Source organism: Hemiscyllium ocellatum, chromosome 19 (genome assembly GCF_020745735.1).
Source record: "Hemiscyllium ocellatum isolate sHemOce1 chromosome 19, sHemOce1.pat.X.cur, whole genome shotgun sequence".
Taxonomy (NCBI): Eukaryota; Metazoa; Chordata; class Chondrichthyes; order Orectolobiformes; family Hemiscylliidae; genus Hemiscyllium; species Hemiscyllium ocellatum.
Genome location: NC_083419.1, coordinates 40814578 through 40840040, shown reverse-complemented (window position 1 = coordinate 40840040; position 25463 = coordinate 40814578). Strand labels below are relative to the sequence as shown.

General features: G+C 40.4%; 1 protein-coding gene across 1 annotated transcript in view; it reads right to left on the bottom strand.

The window, feature by feature from the left end:
• The window catches only part of LOC132824715 (protein mono-ADP-ribosyltransferase PARP12-like), a 60942-nt gene extending 38926 nt beyond the window's left edge, over positions 1–22016 (bottom strand). The window contains exons 1-4 of the mRNA XM_060839387.1: positions 21414–22016; positions 10228–10363; positions 6919–7177; positions 1515–1616 (exon numbers count right to left, since the gene is read on the bottom strand). Coding sequence (XP_060695370.1) covers positions 1515–1616; positions 6919–7177; positions 10228–10363; positions 21414–21748 — 832 coding nt within the window. The 5' untranslated portion in view covers positions 21749–22016. The remainder of the gene's footprint in view (positions 1–1514; positions 1617–6918; positions 7178–10227; positions 10364–21413) is intronic.
• Between the last annotated feature and the right edge of the window lie 3447 nt (positions 22017–25463).

Sequence of the window (25463 nt, the reverse complement as noted above, 5' to 3'; positions counted from 1 at the left end):
TTAGAAGGGATGTGAGGATTTTTTTTCATTCAGAAGGTGATGAGAATATGGAATTCAGTGCTCTATAAGGGTGGCAGAGACAGAATCCCTCAACATTTAAGAAGTATGTATATATGCACATGTAATACCAATGCATTCAAAGCTATAGGCCAAGTGCAGGCAAATAGAATTAAAATTGATGTTTGTTTCTGATGGGCACAGTCTTTATGTGTCAAAGGACCTTTCTCTGTGCTGTAGACTTCTATGACTCTATCAGTACATTTAAATAGTCAAGCCTGTCAATAACAAAGGCAGGGATGAATAGCATTTAGTAATCTTGTATTTACTTATCAAAGTTCAAGCTGTATTTTTGGAGGTGATGACGTTTGCTATTATGGGTAAGTCAGATATTACATTTGCAAAACACAAATCTAACTATGGCTTTTATAATAGTGAGTTTGTACCTGCACCATATTTGGTTACCTCACCCCATGAGGCATCTTAACAGCCAAACTCAACTGATAATTACCTTTTGTACACAACACATTTACCAAGTTGAGATTGATTAACTCAGTTGGTTAGCACATAGTGCAGAGTTTTGCAAAGCATGGTTTCGGTTCCTGTCCTAATTGGTAGTTTATGGAGTTCTGTCTCCTTATACTGACCCATTCTTGATGCGGAGTAGTGTTCCTTAAGCTATATAATCACTTTGTCTCTCAAATAAAGAGAGGTGTTTGTGGTCCTTGGTAGATGATAACAAATCACCACACATACCAAGGTCAATACATGCATAGCTTTCATTGGGGGCTGCTGATGTTCTGCCATTTCCTCCTTAATTGAGACATCAGTCTTCAATTTGAAATTAGAAACAAAAACAAAAATTGCTGGAAAACCTCAGCAGGTCTGGCTTCATCTGTGGAGAGAAATCAGAGTTAATATTTCAAGTCCAGTAATCCTTCCTCCTAACCTTTACTTCAATTTGCTTTATTTTAACTGTATTGTTTTAGGCTGTGTTCAGGTTGGAGAGCTGTTTGAACTAGTTTTACATAAGAGATTGAGGCTGTCAGATCAGTAGAAACTATCTCATTCAGTTACAGGGTTTTACATCGCCAGTACATTTACTAATAACCACACTTCCATATGTTTTTGAACATTTCCGTTGATTTGTTTTTTATTGACCTTTCCTAGTGAGTAGTACGGATAAATGGAATGAATTAAATGCTACACATCATCTAAGACTGAATCAGAGGAGTTACACTACCTTCAGAAGGAACAGCTACTTGACGTAGGTGTCCTGCTGGCTCTAGAATTGAGAAGGAAACTACTCTTATAATGAAATTTATGTTGTGGAAGCCTCTGGTTAGGTGAAGATACTATCAGTGAAGGAAATGTAAGGTAAATGCAGTATGTGCGCAAAGCAAATTGGGTAAAAATAAATGCGTATTTAATACCTCATATAATGGAACAACGCATCAGTAAAAGTATGTAACAGAAAGTCATCATCTTTGACAAAATATTTGAAACTTTACAGATACCTTTGAACCTGCAGTTTTTTCTGATGTAGTAGAGACAGAGTTCCTCAGCGTCAGAATTTTGCTGGGACTTTGTTGGAGAAGCTGTAGGCACAGCTTTCAATCCTGCAAAAACACAGCAAAAGATTATAAATTGAGGTATCCATTTGAAGAATTATTTATTGAACTGATCTGAAACCGTGTAGATAAACATTGGGTTACTTGACTGACTTTTATATTTGTTAATGGAATGCGATTGTCATTGGCTAGTCCAGCATTTATTGTCCTTCTAAAGGTAACAGTGATGGAGGAGGTAAATGTTGTGGATGTGGTGCCAATCAAGTGGGTTTTCCGTCCTGAACAGTGTCCAGGTTTTTTTCGTGTAGATGGAACTGCACTCACCCAAGCAAGTGCAACATGTTTCGTCATAATCCTGACTTGTGCTTTATAGATGATGGACAGGCTTTGGGGAAACAGGGGGCGATTTACTCACTGTGGAATTCCTAGCTCTGACCTGCTCCAAAGCTATTGTATGTATATATGTACAGGTGTGTTTATATTGATCGTGGAGATTCAGTAATGGCAATGCCATTGAACATCATGGGTGATTTTCTCTTGTTGGGGATGGTCATTTTCTAGTCCTGATGTGGTGCAAAAGTTACCAGCCTAGAGATGGATATTGTCCAAGTTTTGCTGCACTTGGACACAAGCTGTTGTAGTATCAGAGAAGTTGTGAATGGTACTGAACATTGTGCAATCATCAATGAACTTTACCACATCTGACCTTCTCATCAAGGGAAGGTCATTGATAACGAGGCTAAAGTTTTTTTGCCCGGTGGTATTAATTGAGAAAATGTCTTGTCTTTAAGCAATATTCAGCTGAAGATTGTTTGGCCTTGGATACTACTCTGAACACCTGCAGTGTTGCCTTGTGACTAAGATGATTGAACTCCAACAACTACGACCATCTTCCTTTGTGTCAAATATAACTCTAACCAGTGAAGAGTTTTAATCCAATTCCACTTCACTCCAGTTTTGCCAGCACTCCTTGCTACCACACTCTGTCAAATTCTGCCTAATCACTCTTACCCCCTTCTTCTGAAACTGAGCTCCTTCATGCTTAATCCAAGGCTGAGGTGAAATAAGCGCCTGACTGACCCCACTGGTACACAAACTGGGTGTCAATGAGCTGATTATTGCTGAGCAAGTGCTGCTTGACAGAACTTGTGACAGTACCCTCCAGCACTTTTTAGAACAATAATTGACTCGGTTGGGTTTGTGCTGTTATTTGTGGACAGGACATACGTGAGCAGTATTCCACATTACTGGGTAGGTGTCTGAGTCATAGGTGAACTGCAATACCAGCATGACTAATTTGGAACACAGGTTTCCAATACTATTGCCAGAATGTTATCCCTGTATTTGAAATATCCAGGGTGTTCAGCTATTTCTTGATATCACATGAAGTGAATTAAAATCAGAAGATGATGCAATGTTAGTTTGAGGTGTTAGAAATAAGATAGCTCACACATTCTCAAGAGTGCCAGCTAGAATGCCTACTTTCTGTTGAATTAACTAATCACTTAGATCACAACAACAGTAAAACTCATACCAGTAATTATTAGATAAATAAGGTGACAAAGAGCAAGGAATGGCACATAGGGAAGGGAGGGAAACCAACGGCAAGGAAACAATTCGTTAAATAAAAAAACAACAGAAGACTTGTCAAATATTTTCTCATGGAAACAGAACCAAGGTTAATGGAAAGTTTAATGTACAGTAAATAACAAATTCTCCTTCATCTTTAAAGTTTAGAATCCAGTCTGAGTCAATATGAGGAATGTTTCGTGATATCTTGAGGATCTTCTTTGATAATATTGTTTCAGTCTAAACCTGCCGGAACAGGCAGGAGTAGCTAAATGACCTAACTGTATTACATGTGCAACTGAACCAAGGAATAAATCTTCCAAAATTTGGTGTTAACTGAGGTAATCTTTCTTAAACAGACCTAGTTCACAGCTTTAGTGACAATAATAACCAAGACACAATGCAGTGACAAGATAATCTATTAATAATAATGTTCAAAATCTGATTGAGTCCTGGCATCAACAAAGCTGCAGCCAAGAGACAGAGGTTTGAATTTAGAATCTTCCTGGTCTGTAGAGCTCATAATTGCATGTACAGTATAATAGATTAAATTCGGTGGGAGATTTCCTGCACTAATTTTAATAATGCATTTAGTGACCATGTAGTTTATAGCTGATCTCTCAGCACAAAATGTAAATCAATGGTTCGGGAATAGGAATTGCATGAAATAATTTGTTCATTATGATTCAGCAGGACACTAGCACAATGGAAAGGAATTTGCTATATACAATGGCTTGTGCATGACTAAACTATTTACACAAATCTGGGATCTAGATTAACTTGTTCTTAAATACAAAGGAAGTTAAAGTTTGTCATTCTTTACCCTGTATGTGAACTCCTCTTTCACTTTTCTTTTCCTCAGCCTTTCTCTTCTGCTATCTTTCTGAATGATCAGTTCTCTCATATCCCTGAGTTCTGATCTTGATGTCGTACTCTTATGACATAGTAGTAGTGTCCCTACCCCTGGACTGGGAGGTATGACTTCAAGACCCACCTTGCTCCAGAAGTGTGTAATAACATCTCTTTAGAAAGATAGGTTATTTTTTAAAAAAGTAGCAGCAGATTGGCATCGGGGATGAATTTGCATTTGGTGTCGGGAAGATGGCTGTCACATCAATTTCTGTTCTGAAGCACACTAAGGGATTGTATCCCATGTCTGAGCAGTGCTGCTGAGAGAGGTCTAAAGACGAGAAAGGCAAGTCACAGCCATAACTGGACCTGCCATTCACTTAGCCCATGTTGTCTTATGATGTAAATGTTTCTTACAGCAAATGTACGTCAAACAGCTGTGAGTCACTCTCACTGATAAGACAGGGTGTGATGTAGTAGTCCCTTGGTTCTGCTCTGATTATGCAGTATCAGATTTGGCTGTGATTCCCAGCCCCTGTACATACATAGCCTTACTTGCTAGTTGAGAACCAACGTTATTGTTGAATAATCTTTATCGCATGATGACTTGTGATGTATGACAGGGCCTGCCTGTAAAGGTAAAAGATTGGGGTCTAGATTAGAGTGGTGCTGGAAAAGCACAGCAGGTCAGGCAGCATCTGAATAGATGAAGGGCTTTTGTCCAAAACGTCGATTTTCCTGCTCCTCGGATGCTGCCTGACCTGTTGTGCTTTTCCAGGCAGGAGCAACAACAACCTCTCTTTAACCTGCCTTCCTGCAAATACGTACCAAAAGACTGGAAGTAGTGGGGTTAGGGTGATGGTCAAGGGAGAGGGGCCACTGTAAGCAATCGCAATGCCACCAGAAGGAAATTAGTTTGGTACCACAAGAAATTTGATGACCTGATATGTAGGAAAGTGGCAAATGGAACACCAGTGTCAGCTGTCTGGCTGTGTACACAGCAACTCTGTAGCGCAAGAACTGAGCACATTGAATGGCCCAACCGTGCCCTAATATAATCCTTATCTTCCAGTATTGACCAACAGAGTCTGATGTTGCTTGAAGACATGCAGCGCGTGGAACTCTTACAGATGAAACAATCATAACACCAAGCACAGGATCAGGTGTACAGGATGTGCTTCTCATGCTCACAGGCCACCAGTGAGTGCAAGCTTTTTTCCTTCACAATTCAAGATGGCTGGTCTGTTGATGCTGTTGGTGTTATCAATGACACCAAGGACCTGAAAAAAAGTCCACCAAAGATGGCAAAGACCAATGTCTGTTGTGCCTGCACTGTCCATTGGTCTCAGCTAAATGTGTTAGAATAGGACATCTCTGATCTGACTGAGAAGGGTGATGAGCTGTCAACTGAGTGATACCACTCAGGTTGAAACTGATTTTTGAAAGGACCTAGAATCATAAAACTTGATGAAAACAGTAACCTTAATGCTGCAGGTCAGAGTCTGCAGTAGGATTTGTGGACCAAGAAGCAAATGTTCAAGACCAAATGCCTGAATAGGCACAGTCTCCTGTGTTACTAGCAACCTGCCATTTGCAAGCCACTGACTCATGGACAGTACTTCGAATGACTTGGATAGCAGCACCTTCCCCCACTTCCGGGCTCTGTCTGTGCCAGTCATTTCACCTTCTACTATCTTGGTGATTGCACTATAAAATGAGATAGGAGTTTTTAACCATTTGCAGCAATCAATTTTGACTGATTAGTCTGAAACAGATCCAGACCTGAGGGCTAGAAAATTTTAGCAATAGAAGAATTAGGATCCATACATCCTACCTTTAAACTTATGCAGATTACTCTTTGGATTTTCTAATACAATATTTTGTACCTATTATGACCAAAGATCTTAATCCTAGATCATCTATGTACATAACAAACTTTTAATTCAAACATGAGGTTTTAAAAGAACTGCAGAACTCAAAAGTGAGTGTGCATATAAATTCACTGAGTGTCTAGCAGAGTCCTGTATGGACCCATGAAATGTCACACTGTACAGAGTCAGGGAAACTCTCAAACAGAAAGACGAAACAGGGAGCGATGAGAGGTGGACTTGCCAAACCATTCTCAGCTGAACTCCATCTCCTCCATGTTTGTGTCTTACCCTCTCAGGGATAAACAAAAAGTGGGGTTAAAAGTGAGTTTCAACCCCGATCTGTGCCTTAGTGACCGGACATCCAAGTGCATGGATTAGTGTGCTATGAGAATCATAGCTTTGAAAATAGCCATTAAGCATCCCTGCGCCATCGCTAAAGTAAAATAAACTATATTCACTCACTCTGATTGCTACCAGCTAGCCACTGTGAAAAGGAACCAGGATAACGGAATTTCATTCAAGTCCAAGAATCTTGAAATGGATCATTTAACTAACAACATCAATGTTACTGGTAGCATTCTCTGTATCAACCACAATATTTTATGCTCTACTCTTTACAAATGACTCAGAGTCCGATCTGTATTTTTATATTTTAGCTGTTACTTTTTTTTTAACTCACTTGTTATTTCTAATCTGTGTGTACTTGCGTTGCATTGTTATTACTTCCCATGTGTAATACCTAATACACTCAGCCTTTGTTACGGGTCATAATACTATAATGCAGGATTACCTAAAGTCTATCTATCCTACATTTACCAGGCAGTTCAACTGTAGGGAAGACTATATTCTAGTTCAATCATGCTGCCAAACACTTCCCACATTTTCACAATCAGCAGCAGAGAATTCAGAGCCAGTTAGAGCATGTTCAATGCCACCCTGTCTGAAATTAGATAAATCAGTTTGAATTTGGCATCATCTGTGTTTGGAGCCCTGTTGTGAATGTATATAGAGCCAATATAAATTTCAAAAGATTAGAAAAAAAATTAGGATTGTAGTCTCACCAGCTGGACTGAGTGCTTCTTTAATGTGGCTCCTGTTCTGATATATCAGTAGCAGGTTTCTCATAACAGTTTCATCCAGACTAAATTTCTTGAGAAGGGCACTGTTGTCACGGACACTGTGGGAACGGCGACACTCAGCCCCATACTTACAATTTCTGGTAATGAAGTATGAGCAAATGTGGAGCTTATTACAGGTACGTTTATGTGAACAGCCTCCAAATGGAGATTCCCCATTTCCTCTGTTGTAATGCAGGCAGACCTAGAAAAGGAGTGATTTCAAATTCAATGTTCAAAGTAAACTGAAACAAAGGAAAATAATATGTCTTCTGAGGACTTCTTTTGTACCACTCAACTGAGGAAAATTATTGCAGTGAAGTGAAAATCTTTACATTATAGGCTACTTACACCATGCAATATCAATTGCATAGCATAAATGTGATACAGGATAAAGCTCTTAGAAACTCTATCCCACTGTGAAGTATTTTGTTTGTTACTAACCCGGACAAACAACAGAGGGTCCTAGTTTTATTCCTTGCGCAAATGATTGTTGCACAGTGCTGATATTTTTAACATTCAGCAACTGACTTTTGTTTTAGGTCTACAGTGTTGCCCACACTGCATACACACACTCATTGGGCAAGTTGCACTGGATGCCATTACACGTTGATCAAAGCAAAACACAAAATTAGCCAATGTCTAATGTTGCTTTGAGTTTTGTGATGCCATCTTTAGCTTTAATATTTCAACTAATAACCTCTCTTAACTTCACACTGTGGTTCACCAGCAGGAGGAAACCTACTTCCCCAACACAACCATTTAAATACCACTTTTAGATTTCTACTGACTGCTGAGGTAGCAGTGTATGGTCCTACTCACTGCTAGTTAAAATTTCTGCATTCTCCAGAGTGTACGTAACACTTGTTAAGGCCAGAGTTTTCACTTCAAAGATTCTGTTTTGACCTCTTGCTCCCAGTTATGTCTGCAGTATTTGGCATGTCTCTTGCACATGAGGTGGAGAATAAGCAGAATAGAGGAAGACATACAATTCAAAGAAGAGAGGAAGAACAGCCTACAATAGGACATATCCACTGAGGATCTTAATTCATCAAATTCAAACTTAGTAAAGATCTATTATATCTGTTTCACTGAAGTCTGCCTCCTTATATCTGAGTGGCAGCTGTCAAACCTCAGAGCCAAGTGAAGTCAGCATTGCCTGGTCATGATATTTTGATAATAGGCCCTCTCCACATTGGAGCAGGCAATATATGCAATATCTGACACTGTCATTCCCTGCTGTATTAGGGAGATCACTCATCCATCTATGGAAATGGCAACACAGTCAATGTCATCTGTTCAATAGAACATTGGCTGGGCAGGCCACTGGGCAAATGAAGTCATGATTCAAGCTCCTCAACTGATTGCATGGCAGCTCTGATACCCTTCCGCAAGGATTCCAGTTGTTTTCCTGATCTGTGCAATCTCCAATAAGGAGTGGACCCTTTTTATTCATACATAAGATGTGGATGCCAATATTTACCACTCATTCTAATTGCCCTTGCAAAATTGATGGTGATCTGGCTTCCTGAACCGCTGCAGCTTATTTGGGGTAGATACATGCAAGTCATGTAAGGAAGGGAGTTTCAGATTTGTTCCAGGAAGAGGAAAGGAAGGGCTTTATTCTTCCCATGTGGAATGGTGTGAAGCTTGGAGGGGAACCTGAAGGTGGTGGTGCTCTATGCATCAAATCATGATTAAGTCCTGTCTGTTCTTGCCGTTCTAGGGGAAATCATCCAATATTCGACTATTTTGTGGGAATCAAGGTCTTAATGTTACTGCTCTGGTTCTGATCCATGTTCCCTTCCAGAGAGTCATGATTTTGGCTGGTGAGTGATTTCTTAGAATTCAAATCATGTTTGATCCCAAGTCTCATGAACCTACAAACATATGAATTAAGACCACAAGAAAACCATTTGGCCACTTAAAGCCTTCTCTGTCATTCAATAAGAACATACTGATCTGTTTGTGTTTCTAATCCTACATTCTAATCTCCCCTCAATAACCATCGATTCCCTTGCCGAACTGAATCCATCTACTTCTACCTTAAAAATACTTAACGACTTTGCTTCCACCACTACCTGATGCAAAATGCTTCAAAGTTGCTCAGCACTCTTCAAGAAACAAAATTTCAATTCTGGCTGAAAGGGTGCATTATGAAGCAGTGAACTCTAGTTTTGGACTCATCCACAACAGGAAATATCCTTTCCACTTCCAACTTCTCAAGACCACTTCAATCAAGGTACACCTTACTCTGTGAAATTCAAATGTGAACAAGTCCAGCCTGTACAACCAATCCTCATAGGACTACCTAATTATTCAAAGTATAAATCTAGTAAATGTTCTCTGAACTGAATCCAATGCATTTACATTCTTCCTTAAATAAGAGACCAAAACTGCACACAACCTTCAGCATATGGTCTCATCAAATCTGTTTATAACTGAATTATAACATCCTTACTTTGATGTTGAATGAGACACATAATAAAGAATTTCAATAAAAAATAACTAATTATATCTCACTGGCTTTTTTTTATTACATGTTGCATCTGCAAATTAATTTTTCATGAATCATGCATCAAAATACCTAAATTGCTTTGCACATCGGAATTCTGCAATTATTCTCTATTCATGTTTTTTTCTGCTTCTTGCCAAATAATACTTCATCTGTCTGACTTCTGCCATTCACTCACCTATCTTGGTGCTATCTGTGAATTTAATTGCCATGTTTGTTTCCTATCGTTAAGTTATTGACACAAATTGTAAAAGGTGGAGTCCCATCACAGGCACCAATGGGTTGCCATTCTTCAAATCCCACTGATCAAAGACCCTCCACATGCACTCTGTTTTCCGTTTGCCAGCAATATATGTATTCATGCTAGTATCTTATCCCCTACACCTTGAACTTTTAACTATTTTGTTGTCAGTGGTGAGACCAATGAACAGTGCTCACAGCAATTCAGGAACTGGAAAATTCAACAATACTTCATCTCATAGCCTTCCAAAATTATAAATCTGATCACTTTCACTGCATTGTTTGATTTGAATGCCAGTTTTATATATTCTCCCCACCTCCGGCACCGTTTTCTCTAATAATAGGCAGGCAGAAAATAATTAAAATTTCTATCAAAGTTTGCATTCAAACTTTTTTTTGTATGAATATATGCAGCAAATGTAGGGATCTTGTTTTACCATCTACTGAATTGCTCCATTGACAAAGGACAGGAAGTGTTGCAACAAGTTTAGAATACACACCTCAGGCAGCAAAGATGGGTCATTTTGAAGCAAGAGGAAACGCAGTTCTTTCATGTCCAGATCCTGAAGCTGGTTAAAGCGAATGATTTTCCAGTTGTGTAAACTATGGATGTCATGGGAGTATTTGCAAGCATCACTGAAAGGAATAAATGATAACTATTTCAGAGAAAAGGCTTATAATGTATTTTCACAGCATTCCCTTAGCAAGAGACTAAACTTCACGTTTCCTACCAGTATGAATTCTTCTGAAACTAAAACAATGTGTGTTTACCCTCTTCTTATTTAGTTCATGTAGATTATCCCTTGTGGATTTCCTGCAGGTTTTTTTCACCATTGTACCAAGCAGCCTGTCTCAAAATGTGGAGAATATAAAATATGATGACCAATCTCACAAATCTACACCATTACTAAAACTGCCTATTCCCATTTTCTAACATCATCAATTACAGTCACATGAGCTGGCTGGATGTAGTGACATTGCAACTCCCTTATACCTGTTGATTCCTGCCACAGGCCTCTATTGCTGGTCACTTGCTCAGCATGTTCTACCAAACTGAATAAAGCAGCAATACAATGATGTGACGCCCCACATTAGAGTACTGTCCAATTTTCCAAAAATGACAAAAAATAGACAGAACCATATCATGGATTCTGAAGGGCTGGGTCTCAATCATGTGGGATTGAAAATGTCTTACAGTCACTCGTGAAACTAAGAAGCTCAATGGAGATGTCACTGGAAGAGTGCTCCAATGTCAACTTCAGTTCTGTGAAGCTATTTATATTGTCTGTGCCTCACTAGCTGTCATTCTTGGCAAAACATTTTTGCACAGTTGCAAATGATTCAATGAATGATTCATGCTCAGAGAATTGACTGCTTTGATTATTAGAAACTATATTATTCAGCACAGCTTTATATCGTACTTAAAGACAGTCTGGCATTACGTTGAAGTCAAGTCCATTCTGATCTTGTTCTGTGATTTTCAATTATGTGCTCCACCCAACACTTTCTGCTCTAATTCCAGTTCGATGTCTGATTGCTCTGGACTGGATATTCTGATGCTTTCTGCAGCTGGAGTGAACTGAACAATGTGATGTGAGGTGACTGTGAATCACAGTCTCAAACCCTGTAGTAAAAATGCATGCAAAACAGCCAAGCCAGCATGCTACAGCCAGAAATAAGAGACCGCGCAAAGAATCAGATCAGAAGAAAACCACTGCGCATGTTAGAAATGCAGAAAAAGCTCAGAAAACTGGACATCATCTGGAGATAAGGAAACAGAGTTAATATCTCAGATTGCTCATCAGAACTGATGTGATCAAAATTGCATGGTCCTCCCTTGTCCTGAACAAATGGTGGTATAAATTAAACAATGAAATGATCCATGAACTTTGATTCTCTCAATTTTGGCAAAATGTAATGCATGACAACAAGACTAAAATGAAGTATCTGAGTCACCTTCAGCCAAAAGTGCCAAATGGATGTTTTATCTCAACCTCCTCCTGAGGTTCACAGCACCTGGAAAACAGGTTTTTGGCCATTTCAATTCATTCAAATGGATTTCAAAGAATGATTGACTGTGCTGAATGCAACAAAGACTTTCAACAACCACCTAGTTATAGTTCTTAAAATGTGTGTCCCAGAATTGGCCAGAACGTTAGCCAAACTATTCCAAAAATGCTAAACACTGGCATCTATCTGGTAAAATGGATAATTGCCCCAGTAATTGCTCTGTCACCAAAAGCTGGACAAATCCAAACTGGACAACTACTGCGCAACTAGTCTACCTTCAGTCATGGGCAAAGCAAAGGAATGACTGCATTAAGTAAGACTTACTCAGCAATAACCGATCAAGTCTAATGAAACTTCATGGCATATTATTGTATTTGGAAACCTCGGTGTTAAATTGGGTAAATGATGTATAGTTTTATGATTGAATTGTATTTCTATATTGTGTGTAATAAAAAGGGAAGGCATAGTCCTAGTCTCTTTTTTAAATTCTATGAGTGATGTCAACTTGATTGGATCTGAACTGAAAATGTGTTGCTGGTTAAAGCACAGCAGGTTAGGCAGCATCCAAGGAACAGGAAATTCGACGTTTCGGGCCAGAGCCCTTCATCAGGCTCTGGCCCGAAACGTCGAATTTCCTGTTCCTTGGATGCTGCCTAACCTGCTGTGCTTTAACCAGCAACACATTTTCAGCTCTGATCTCCAGCATCTGCAGACCTCACTTTTTACAACTTGATTGGATGTTTGTTGACACGTGCATTTTGAAAGGGGGTTTAAAATCTTGGAACAGAGCTTGAGGTGAATAGTTCAGTGCATTAGAAACAAGGCATAGCAAAATAATTTTGGTTGCATAGCAACAGGAGTGCTGTATCACTGAAAGGCAGAACTACCTAGTAGGTCCCAGTGTTCACAAGTTCAGTCAGACCAAAAAGTTAAATGCTGTTAGTACAGCAGTCTCCAAAACCATCAGGGCTGGCAAAAGTCTTAAATAGGTTAGAAAAAATACTAGAAACACAAATCTGCTGGAAGCTGAGGCTGCTATGTTTAGTCTGAAAATGTTCTGAAGTGAGCCAGAAGAAAACCCCATAAAGTAATTACAGCTGTTCTAACTGAGAGAAAAGGATTAATAAAATAAAATTAATTGACCGTTTGCTGAGCTTTGAGTCAATAAAACATGATTTAGGGAAAAAGTATTGAATTTTTATTTCCAATATCTTAATAAGAAAGTTTCAAATATTTCATGTATAGTGTAACATTGGGCCAAATGTTCCAAGGAATGGTAATTATAGGCAGATGATAACCCAAACCCTTCTTTTTAACATGGCAAAAGAGCCCCACATGCTGATCAGCTTCCTTCAGAAATATGAAGCTGTACTTCTATTGAACATGTTGCCTGTATTGCAGAACTGTGGAGGGGAAGGCAAACAACATTCCCTTTATCACAACACTCAGTTACCATATTCTGTGTCAAAACATGTGACGCTGGTCAGGCAGCATCCAAGAAGTAGGACAGTCAATATTTTGGGCATACGCCCTTCATCAGGAATGTGAGGGGTAGGGGTCTAAGAGATAAATAGGATGGTGGGATGGGGCAGGGGAAGGTAGCTGGGAAGGCGATAGGTGCTTGCAGGTGGAGGGTGATGGTGATAGGTCAGAGGGGACAGTGAAATGGATAGGTGGAAAGGAAATCGGACAGTTGAGACAGGTCAAGAGGGTGGTGTCAAGTTGGAGGGTTGGATCTGGGATGAGGTGAGGGGAGGGGAGATTTGGAAACTAGTGAAGCTGACGGTGATGCCATGTGGTTGAAGAGTCCCAAAGTGGAAGATGAGGCATTTTTCGTCCAGACGTCAGCTAACTTGTATTAGGCAGTGAAGGAGACCCAGAACTTGCATGCCCTTGGCTCATTGGGAGGGAGAGTTAAAGTGGTTGGCCACAGGGTGGTGAAGCTGTTGGGTGCGTGTGTCCCAGAGCTGTTCCCTGCAACATTCCACTTTCAATGCAGGCAGCTAGAAACTGATTATACTTGTTTTAAGTGATATTTTGACCTCGGAAACAATCATGAAAAAAACACTGCGGAGTGCAGCCTCAAAAAATGATTCATCTGGAGGCTTTGGCGATGATAGTGTGAGGAGTGATCTCTTCTATTCAAAAGGAGTTGTAGTAACAGTTGCGGGCTATCTCTTATCATTTTTAGAGTTCAGATTTCAAGTTAGTGCATACAGGTCTTAATTATTTTTGTAAAATTTAAAAAGAAACAAATTAGTGAGTTATTTCCAGAACAATGATCTAATTCAGTATACGTCAGTGAGCAGGTGACAGCAAAATCCCTGCAGCATTAAGGGAAGATTGTTGGTACTTTGAGGATTGCAGCAGGGAATGTAAACATTGAAAGGAATTAGTTTTGGATTTATAATAAGCAAAGTTTGGTTATAGTTTAGAAAAACCTAGAGATTTAAAGTTTTTAGGAATTTTGGAGGAGAACAGACTGGGGTCAGAAACAAATATAGATTCTCTCAGAAAGGTGCGTAACTCAAGTGAAGGCTCAGTTACTTTGAGGCAAAAGTTTAGTTTGGGGAACTTCTAAACCAGATGTATTTCGATAGAAATGTGCTGATGATTAAAAAACTGTGTCATGACCATTGGTCAGAACCCTGAAGTATTATGCACATTTTAAATTTTATCTTCAAAGTGTGTGTGTTAAAAGGGACTATTACAGCCAAAAATGGCTACGGAAATAAATTACATAGCAATTGTAGAGTGAGAGAGAAAGAGAGAGAGAGAGAGAGAGAGAGAGAGAGACCCACAGAATTTCACTCATAAAGTTGAAAATGGAACATCAAATGACAACTCTTCAAAGCAGGAAGAATCAAATCAAAGCAGATCAGACCATGATCTCTTGTAACTACAAAGGTAAAAAAAAAGGCACAACAGCCTGGGGACTATATCCCAAACTGCAGACAGATTTTGTGTTATTCCTCTGAAGAATACACAAATGCAATGGTGAAAAAAAAGCCAGTTTGAACTATAATGGTGTGTCCACATGGGTCTTGCAGACTAAGTTACTTCAGTGTATTAGCCTGGGTTTCAGCATTAGCATACTGTGGTGATTACTATCAAAAGCTGTACTTCAGTTACTCAATGCTGCAGGTAAAGGTATCCTCCCACTCAGAGTGCCAGAGGTCAGCTAGCTACTGAGTGAGACAACATGAACTGGGACAACAAAAGGACTGTCTTTCAAGTTCATTTGGATCTGAGAGAAAGGTGTAAGTGAGAAAGGAACTATTTTTAAATCAACCAAGAGGTGGGAGAATACAGAAGGGGAGCCAGTTCATCCTTCATCACCCAGATGTTTAACCATTTGTGATATTTCAAATGCAACTATAATAAATTGGTATACCTGACCTGATGTTTGGGCATTAAATGGATAAAGTTAAAACTTTTGGTGTTGTGAGTATTCATTTAAGAAGACTTCACAGTTGATATGTCAGTACTGGAGAAAAACAGTTCAGTCAAATCTTAAGATTTGATATAGAAAACTGATTTCTCTGGAGCTGAAAGTCTGTGAAGTGATGGTTTGCAGGAATTGATGAGACTTGTTTTTGCTGTGTGCTTTAAGAGCCTTTGAAATGTGTTCATATATTAAGATAGCTTGGTTTGTTTTATCTTCTTACACACAATAAACTTCTGTTTCATAGTTAAAGAAAATTTACAGCCTCATGTGGCTACATTTTAGAGAATAATCACCCAATTCAATTGTAAAAATCTATAAGTTTCACTCTGAGTACTGACTTGTCCAAGATGAACATCAACTGAGATCATAACAATGTCTTCATGCCTCCAGTCAAATGAGCTAGGTCAGCTGTTTCTTTCAAACATTAGAGTGCTAAATGTTCTGATAATTGCTTTTATTATCTCTCATGTATATGTCTAATTATTATTATCATTGGCTATCATTGTGCATAAGCAGTCATTAGTTACCATGGTGACCATTGTAAACTTAATTCATATGAAAGCCAAAGCTTTAGAAACTAATTTTCTTTTGGAATACCATGTAAACTATTCCTTCCTGATGAAGGGCTTATGCTCGAAACGTCGAATTCTCTATTCCTGAGATGCTGCCTGGCCTGCTGTGCTTTGACCAGCAACACATTTGCAGCTGTGATCTCCAGCATCTGCAGACCTCATTTTTTACTATTCCCTAATATGTAGACATTCAGCTGCCACAACAGTTGCAACTTCCTTAAAAAAAGCTCAATTAGTCAAGCATGACCCACCCTTCATAAATCCATTCTAACTCTCATAGATCAACTACACTGCAACTACATTTTAGATGATAAATTCTAGTGCATTCCACACAACTGACATTAAACTGAGAAGTCTGCAGTTTCCTGGTTTCCCCCTTTAATAATAGATTAACATTATAAATGGGCATGAAATTCTTGTGTTGCTACCATTGTCCATTTATTATGAATTAAATGTTTAAAAATGCTCTTTTCCAATTCAAATGGCACAACTGTTACATCTGGAGAGCTTCTGAAAATTAAGACTAGTATTTCTGCAAATACCTTGCCTAATTCGTTAACGATCGACAGCGAAAAACATCCCATGGCTTGTCTATTTTGTTGTCCACAATGCCACTCAGACTTATCTTCAATTTGTTTTAGTACTAGTGGCAGAAATGTTCATCATGTAAATATATTACATTTAGACTCTCAGTAAATTATTGTACTACTGTGAGATAGTACAACCTGAATACCACCAATTCTGACATTAGATTTTGGTGCATCGTCAGTCAGTTACTATTACTTCCAGTGAAATCAAAATACCACCTTTGCTTTCCCTTTTTGCCTGCTCAACGGTGCTTTCCCTTGTTTTAGAACTTCTTGAAAGCAGCTATTGGACCAAACGCACGAAGATAATAAACTGCTGAGAACATTAACAGAAATTGTATGATCTGAATGACGCATGCGAAAACATAATAGGATGCCTCCAATCCTTGTTACAGCCCATTCCCTAGACATCCTCACTGAATGCTTCTAGTGGAGAGATCCTCAGGCGACTGACTGTGTGGAGTTTGCACGTTCCCGTGTCTGTGTGGGTTTCCTCCGGGTGCTCCGGTTTCCTCCCACAGTCCAAAGATGTGCAGGTCAGGTGAATTGGCCATGCTAAATTGCCCGTAGTGTTAGGTAAGGGGTATATGTAGGGGTATGGGTGGGTTGCGCTTCGGCGGGTCGGTGTGGACTTGTTGGGCCGAAGGGCCTGTTTCCACACTGTAAGTAATCTAATCTAATCAAAGCAGCACCAGAACTACTTTATGTGGAGGTTTCTGCAAATACGGAAGAGGCTATACTCTTTCTCTGAAGATGCTTTTCCCCACCATCCCAATGCATTTTTACTACTGAGTACAACCTTAGACTTTATTTCAGAAACACCAACAGAAAGTTAACAAAAGTCTGGTTGAAGATTTGTAGCTCGGATGTCCGTTGTTGTGGTTCTGTTCGCCGAGCTGGAAGTTTTTGCTGCAAACGTTTCGTTCCCTGGCTAGGGAACATCATCAGTGCTATTGGAGCCTCCTGTGAAGCGCTGCTTTGATGTTTCTTCTGGTATTTATAGTGGTTTGTTCTTGCCGCTTCCGGGTGTCAGTTTCAGCTGTAGTAGTTTGTATGTGGGGTCCAGGTCGATGTGTCTGTTAATGGAGTTAGTGGATGAATGCCATGCCTCTAGGAATTCCCTGGCTGTTCTCTGTCTGGCTTGTCCTATGATGGTAGTGTTTTCCCAGTCAAATTCATGTTCCTGGTTGTCTGAGTGTATGGCTACTAGGGATAGCTGGTCGTGTCGTTTTGTGGCTAGCTGATGTTCATGGATGCGGATTGTTAGCTGTCTTCCTGTTTGTCCTATATAGTGTTTTGTGCAGTCCTTGCATGGTATTTTATAAACTACATTAGTTTGGCTCGTGCTGGCTATTGGGTCCTTTGTTCTAGTGAGTTGTTGTCTGAGTGTGGAAGTTGGCTTGTGTGCTGTTATGAGTCCTAAGGGTCGCAGTAGTCTGGCTGTCAGTTCTGAGACGCTCCTGACATATGGTAGTGTGGCTAGTCCTTTTGGTTGTGGCATGTCCTCGTTCCGTGGTCTATCTCTTAGGCATCTGGTGATAAAGTTGCGTGGGTATCCGTTTTTGGTGAATACCTTGTATAGGTGTTCCTCTTCCTCTTTTCGCAGTTCTGGTGTACTGCAGTGTGTTGTGGCTCTTTTGAATAGTGTCCTGATGCAGCTTCGTTTGTGTGTGTTGGGGTGGTTACTTTCATAGTTTAGGACTTGGTCTGTGTGTGTTGGTTTCCCTTGTGGTGAATTCTCCGTTGGGTGTTCTCTCTACTAACACGTCTAGGAATGGGAGTTTTCTATCCTTTTCCTCTTCTTTCGTGAATCGTATTCCTGTGAGTGTGGCGTTGATGATTCGGTGTGTTTTTTCTATTTCTGTGTTTTTGATGATTACAATGGTGTCATCTACGTATCTGATCCAGAGTTTGGGTTGGATTTGTGGTAGGGCTGTATGTTCTAACCTTTGCATAACTGCCTCTGCTATGAGTCCCGAGATTGGTGATCCCATGGGTGTTCCGTTGATTTGTTCGTATATCTGATTGTTGAACGTAAAGTGTGTGGTGAGGCACAGGTCTAGTAGTTTAAGTATGCCGTCCTAGTTGATAGGTTCGGCCTCCTGTGTTCTGTTATGTATGTCCAGTAGGTTGGCTATTGTTTCTCTGGCTAGGGTTTTGTCAATTAATGTGAACAGTGCCGTCACGTCGAATGATACCATGGTTTCTTCTTTGTCTATGTGTGTATTCCTGATGATGTCCAAGAATTCCTGTGTTGATTGTGTGGAGTGTTTGGATCCGCTGACTAGGTGTTTCAGTTTTTGTTGTAGTTCTTTGGCCAGTTTGTATGCTGGTGTCCCTGGTAGTGATACTATGGGTCTGAGTGGGATGTCTGGTTTGTGTACTTTGGGTAGTCCGTAGAATCTGGGGGTGTTGTTGCTTTCAGGTTTCATTCTTTGCTGGTCCGCTTTGGTTATCTGTCCGTTTTTTTATAGATTCTTTAGTGTGTTGATTATTCTATTGGTGAGTTGTGGTGTGGGGTCGGAATCCTTCATTTGGTAGGTGTTGGTGTCTGCGAGTAGTTGTTGTGCTTTATTGATGTAGTCTGATTTATCTAAGATGACCGTCATTCTGCCTTTATCTGCCGGTAGTATGATTATGTTCTTGTCATTTTTCAGTGCTTTCAGTGCTTCCCTCTCCTTGGTGTTGAAGTTATGTGTATGTCGTTTTCTTATCATCATAGGTACGACCGTTTGTCTCACTGTTTGTTGTGTCTCTTCTGTCAGTCCATTGTTCCTGAGTGTGCATTCTAGTGCTGCTAGGAAGTCTGCTGTGTTGGCACCCCTGTAGTTGTATTTGAGTCCCTTGGCCAGTATAGTTCTTTCCATGTCTGTGAGCTGTCTGTGGGAGAGGTTTTTAACCCAGGTGTGTGTTGTAGTGTCCTCCTGTTTGTGGGGTAGTTTGTCCATTTTTTCTTTTAGTGCCGTTTTTTTGCGAAGTGTTGTCCTGTTCTGTCCTATAGTGATAGCCTGTTCTATGGTCCGGGTCCATTCCTGATTAGTGGTTTTTAAAATTAACGACTTTTGGCGCGCAATTTCTTGCTTGTATTTGTGCAGTCGGTTGTGAGCGTCTGTGATCATTACCTGGACCATCCTGAATCCGTTCTTCTTGGCTGTTTCCCTGGCTTGTGGATTATTTACTGGAGGTCTGTACTTGACACATTGTGGCAGGATAAAAAACGGACAGATAACCAAAGCGGACCAGCAAAGAATGAAACCTGAAAGCAATAACACCCCCAGATTCTACGGACTACCCAAAGTACACAAACCAGACATCCCACTCAGACCCATAGTATCACTACCAGGGACACCAGCATACAAACTGGCCAAAGAACTACAACAAAAACTGAAACACCTAGTCAGCGGATCCAAACACTCCATACAATCAACACAGGAATTCTTGGACATCTTCAGGAATACACACATAGACAAAGAAGAAACCATGGTATCATTCGACGTGACGGCACTGTTCACATCAATTGACAAAACCCTAGCCAGAGAAACAATAGCCAACCTACTGGACATACATAACAGAACACAGGAGGCCGAACCTATCAACAAGGACGGCATACTTAAACTACTAGACCTGTGCCTCACCACACACTTTACATTCAACAATCAGATATACGAACAAATCAATGGCACACCCATGGGATCACCAATCTCGGGACTCATAGCAGAGGCAGTTATGCAAAGGTTAGAACATACAGCCCTACCACAAATCCAACCCAAACTCTGGATCAGATACGTAGATGACACCTTTGTAATCATCAAAAACACAGAAATAGAAAAAACACACCGAATCATCAACGCCACACTCACAGGAATACGATTCAAGAGAGAAGAGGAAAAGGATAGAAAACTCCCATTCCTAGACGTGTTAGTAGAGAGAACACCCAACGGAGAATTCACCACAAGGGTACACAGGAAACCAACACACACAGACCAAGTCCTAAACTATGAAAGTAACCACCCCAACACACACAAACGAAGCTGCATCAGGACACTATTCAAAAGAGCCACAACACACTGTAGTACACCAGAACTGTGAAAAGAGGAAGAGGAACACCTATACAAGGTATTCGCCAAAAACGGATACCCACGCAACTTTATCACCAGATGCCTAAGAGATAGACCATGGAACGAGGACATGCCACAACCAAAAGGACTAGCCACACTACCATATGTCAGGAGCGTCTCAGAACTGACAGCCAGACTACTGCGACCCTTAGGACTCATAACAGCACACAAGCCAACTTCCACACTCAGACAACAACTCACTAGAACAAAGGACCCAATAGCCAGCACGAGCCAAACTAATGTAGTTTATAAAATACCATGCAAGGACTGCACAAAACACTATATAGGACAAACAGGAAGACAGCTAACAATCCGCATCCATGAACATCAGCTAGCCACAAAACGACACGACCAGCTATCCCTAGTAGCCATACACTCAGACAACCAGGAACATGAATTTGACTGGGAAAACACTACCATCATAGGACAAGCCAGACAGAGAACAGCCAGGGAATTCCTAGAGGCATGGCATTCATCCACTAACTCCATTAACAGACACATGGACCTGGACCCAATATACAAACCACTACAGCTGAAACTGACACCTGGAAACGGCAAGAACATCCATCAACAGACACATCGACCTGGACCCCACATACAAACTACTACAGCTGAAACTGACACCCGGAAGCGGCAAGAACAAACCACTATAAATACCGGAAGAAACATCAAAGCAGCGCTTCACAGGAGGCTCCAATAGCACTGATGATGTTCCCTAGCCAGGGAACGAAACGTTTGCAGCAAAAACTTCCAGCTCGGCGAACAGAACCACAACAGAAAGTTAACAATTTTTTTTACAAAGGTAATACAGTATGACAAAGTAAGATATTCTTCCATAAATATTGTTTAAAGTTTGTCTTTGCCACTAGCTTTCCATTATCTCAGTTACTAACAGTGTCTCACATTGACTTAGTAACTGTTTAGTCTTTAACGATCTAGCCTATACATTACCTTTCTCCTGAGTATTTGCAGTGACCCAGAATAAAAAATCTGCACAGGTGAAGTTGGCCACAGTCTTGACATTTCTTGTTTGGGTAGTCCTTACAGAGCCGGACAACGCTAGTGGCTATGATTCGACTGTCCGACGTTAGCTCAGCCTCTGATATTTCTCCCCCAGTTCCTTGGACAATGGTAAAACGCTGGCAGCTTTTCAATGCCATGGTCAGATGTACGTCAGATACCGCATCACTTTTGGAGACAATTCTGCGGAGCTGCTCATAAAGCAGTGATCCATCATTGGAACACAGGATCTTGACGATTTTCACTTGGAGTGTTGACAGTGACATTTCTGCCCGTCGTTTTCTCGCTGAATGACTGTGACAAAATCCTTCTCAATATGTGAGTTGGAAACCTGGGAAATGAAAGTGAAACTTCAGCGACGTAAATCCTTCTCCAGAACGAAATGGCATGATTAATTAAATGGAACTAGTGTTGCAATCACCATAAAAGATAGCGAGAGAGTTTTGAAATTTCTTTCATCCTTTAAAAAGATAGACCGAAGCCGTGATGTGTTTCTGTGGTACCATAAACCTTTTCATTTCTTAACCAAGAACATAGTCCGTGTTCGGAGTACAACCGAAACATTTCCGGCTAAAACACAGATAATAGAAACTCTAACACATGACCACAGTCGGATGTTAATGACGTTCTGCAGAGCAGACGAATACTCAGAGAATAGGAATAAAGTGGCTTATTGCAGCTGGTAAGAGGCTTGCTATACGCATATTGGCTGTGTTAGAAAGGTGGCTACATTACAAAAATACTTCATTGGCGAAGGTTGTGAAGGGCGCTACATAAAAGCAAGTGTTTTTTTTAACTCAAAATAGGATTTCTCCGGACTGTGAATACCAATCTCAGGTATGCGACTTTAGAAGTGTTTTTATACACATAGCACAAAGAATAAGAAAAAGATCAAGATAGCAGGAAACCTTCCAGAAGGAGAAATACAGATTTGATTGTTCTTCTTTAAGTATCACTGCCCCCCCCCCCCCCAGTTTCAAAGCTCTGTTGCTTGTTGTCAAAAAGTGTGGTGCTGGAAAAGCACAGCCGGTCAGGTAACATCCGAGGAGCAGGAGAGCCCACGTTTCGAGCGTAAGGTCTTCATCAGCAACGTCAGTATCTGCAGCTCTCACTTTCTCCTCTGTTGCTTGTTGTATCAGGTATTGTTGTTGGAGAAAATATAGAGAACCACCAGGAGACGCAGAGAATTCTTCAAGAAATAGGTCTTTTATTTGCAAACAAAAAACCGTGACACTGAAAAAGCAGATTCTCGAATGCCCATTAACCTCAGGGTCTGTGGATTTTTATATTTTTTTTATCATGTTTCTATTAGCTTATCAGCATGTCCAACTATATTAATCAAAGTACCTCACTCTAGCTACACAGTAACCCAGTGATGTTAGTTCCTATTATCTCTTTAGTTGTACATTCTACTTAATGTTATTTTAATGTCACCATTAGATATTTATTGCTAATTGTGCTACAGTGATCTTTCCATTCCAGTCTAACCTGTCATGATAGATATTTAGCTATTAGTCTCCTGTCTCAAGCTGACTCTACTAACTATTAATTAGATACTTTAATGTCATGTCCCAAATTTTATTGTCCCAATCCTGTCATAATAACACTTAACAGAGAAACTTGCTTTATTAGTTGTGTTATCTCATCACGCCATATTGACCTTTCAGCCTTAACCTTACTCTGCTAATTGGTGTAAGAATGCTCCACTGTGGTTATCCGTTCCTGCCTTCCACAGAACACAGGTTGCCAGTGGTCTTCATGCTTTAACCCTTCCCATGCTTTCATGTTCTTTATTTTCCATAGTATATCGCTTGCTAAGGTTCATGCTAGTTGAATGTAAGGTTCTCCAGAGTGCTTCTTCCTTTGAGGGATAAGGATAAACAAGTTTTTTAGCAATGGTGAACAAACAAATCTGATCAGGTTACTGATCTAGTTTGTGGATGTTGGCTAAAACTTTCCTCCCTGTTGGTTTCTTTCCCCCTCTTTATCTTGCAGTATCCAAGCACAGGATTTGAATATCACCTTGACCAAGGAGAAGATGCTAGGGAAGCTGAAAGGTCTGAACATGAATGTCACCTGGACATCTGAAGGAGATAGCTGAGAATGTAGAGGCATTGATGGTCATCTTTCATGAATCACTGAAGTCAGGGAGCATCCCAGAGGACTGGAAAATGGCTACTGGAACACCCCTGTTTAAGAGGGGTGGGAGGCAGAACACAGTAAGCTATAGACTGGTTAACCTGACCTTGGTAATCATCAGTCTGACCCAACATTGGGACACAAACAGACTTTAACTTCATGCCTTTAATGCATTATCTGAGCGGAGGTGGCACCTTTTGTTAAAGCTATCTTGAGAATGTAACTTTAAAAAGTTCTGGGATTTACAAATGAAGGAATCAAAACTAATATGATCATTCTAAAAGATGAAAGACTAAGCTAAATTTGTTTAATATTACATTCCATGACACTGCAATCCTGTTGCTATAAATTCTGTGTCATATGATTCTGCTCCACAACCACCTGATAAAGGAGCAGCACTACAAAAGCTAGTGCCTCCAAATAAACCTGTTGGACTATAACCTCATGTTATGTGATTTTTAACTTTGTGCACCCCAGTCCAACATCAGCACCTCCAAATCGTAAACATTTAGAGTCCATTATTAAGGATGAGATTGCGGAATACTTGGAAGTGTATATAAAATAGGGCTGAGTCAGCACAGTTTCATCAAGCAGAGGTCATGCCTGACAAATCTGTTAGAATTCTTTGAAGAGGCAATGAGGAAGTTGAATAAAGAAGAGCCAGTGGACATGATCTATTTGGAACTCCAAAAGGCGTTCCGAAAGATGCTGCATAGAAGGTTACTAAAGAAGATAAAAGCTCTTGATGTTAGGGGCAAGGTACTGCATGGAGAAGGGATTGGCTGACTGGCAAAATAGCAGAGAGTGGGGATAAAAGGTATTTTTCAGGAGATCAGCCATTGACTAGAGGAGTTGCACAGTGACCAGTGTTGAGATCACAACTGTTCACATTATACATTAATGATCTGGAAAACAGGAACTGAGGGCATTGTTGCTAAGTTTGCAGATGACACAAAATGAGGTGAAAGGACAGATTGTGTTCAGGAAGCAGGGATGCTGCAGAAGGACTTGGATAGGTTAGGAGAGTGGGCAGATGCAATGTGGGAAAATGTGAGCATGCTTTGGTCAAAGGAATAGAGGCTTAGGCTATTTTGAAAATCTGAAGCACAAATGGACTTAAGAGTCATAGTTCAAGAGTCTTTTAATGTTAACATGCAGGTTCAGTTGTTGGTTAGGAAGACAAATGCAATGTTAGCATTCATTTTGAGAGGGCTACAACACAAGAACATAAATGTACTGCTGAGGCTGTGAAAGGCTCTGGTCAGACACATTTGGAATATTGTGAGCAGTTATGGACCCAGGAATGATGGAAGGATGTACCTTGGAAGGGTCCAGAGGAGGTTTACAAGAATGATCCCAGGGATGAAAGTTTTGTCATATGAGATGCAGTTGAGGACTGTGAACCTGTACTTGATGGAGTTTAGAAGGATGAGGGGGATCTGATTGAAGCTTATCGAATATTGAGAGGCTTAAATATAGAGATATGGAGAAGATGTTTCCTTTAGTAGGAGAATGAAATGTGGAGGAATCCTTTCAACCAGAGAGTGGTTAATCTATGTAACCCACTGCCACAGAAGGCTGTAGGGGCCAAGTCATTGAGTGCACTTAAGACAGAGATAGATCGATTTAGTAAAGGATCAAGGGTTACTGGGAGAGGGTAGGAGAATGGGATTGAGAAACATGTCAGTCATGATGAAATGATGAAGCAGAATTCTTGGGCCGAGTGGCCCAATTCTGCTCATATAACTCATGGTCTTATGAAGTGTTCATCCTTTTGGAGGGGGAGCAGCGGTCACTCTGGTGGAAGGGGTGCAGTGGTCACTCTGGTGGAAGGGGTGCAGT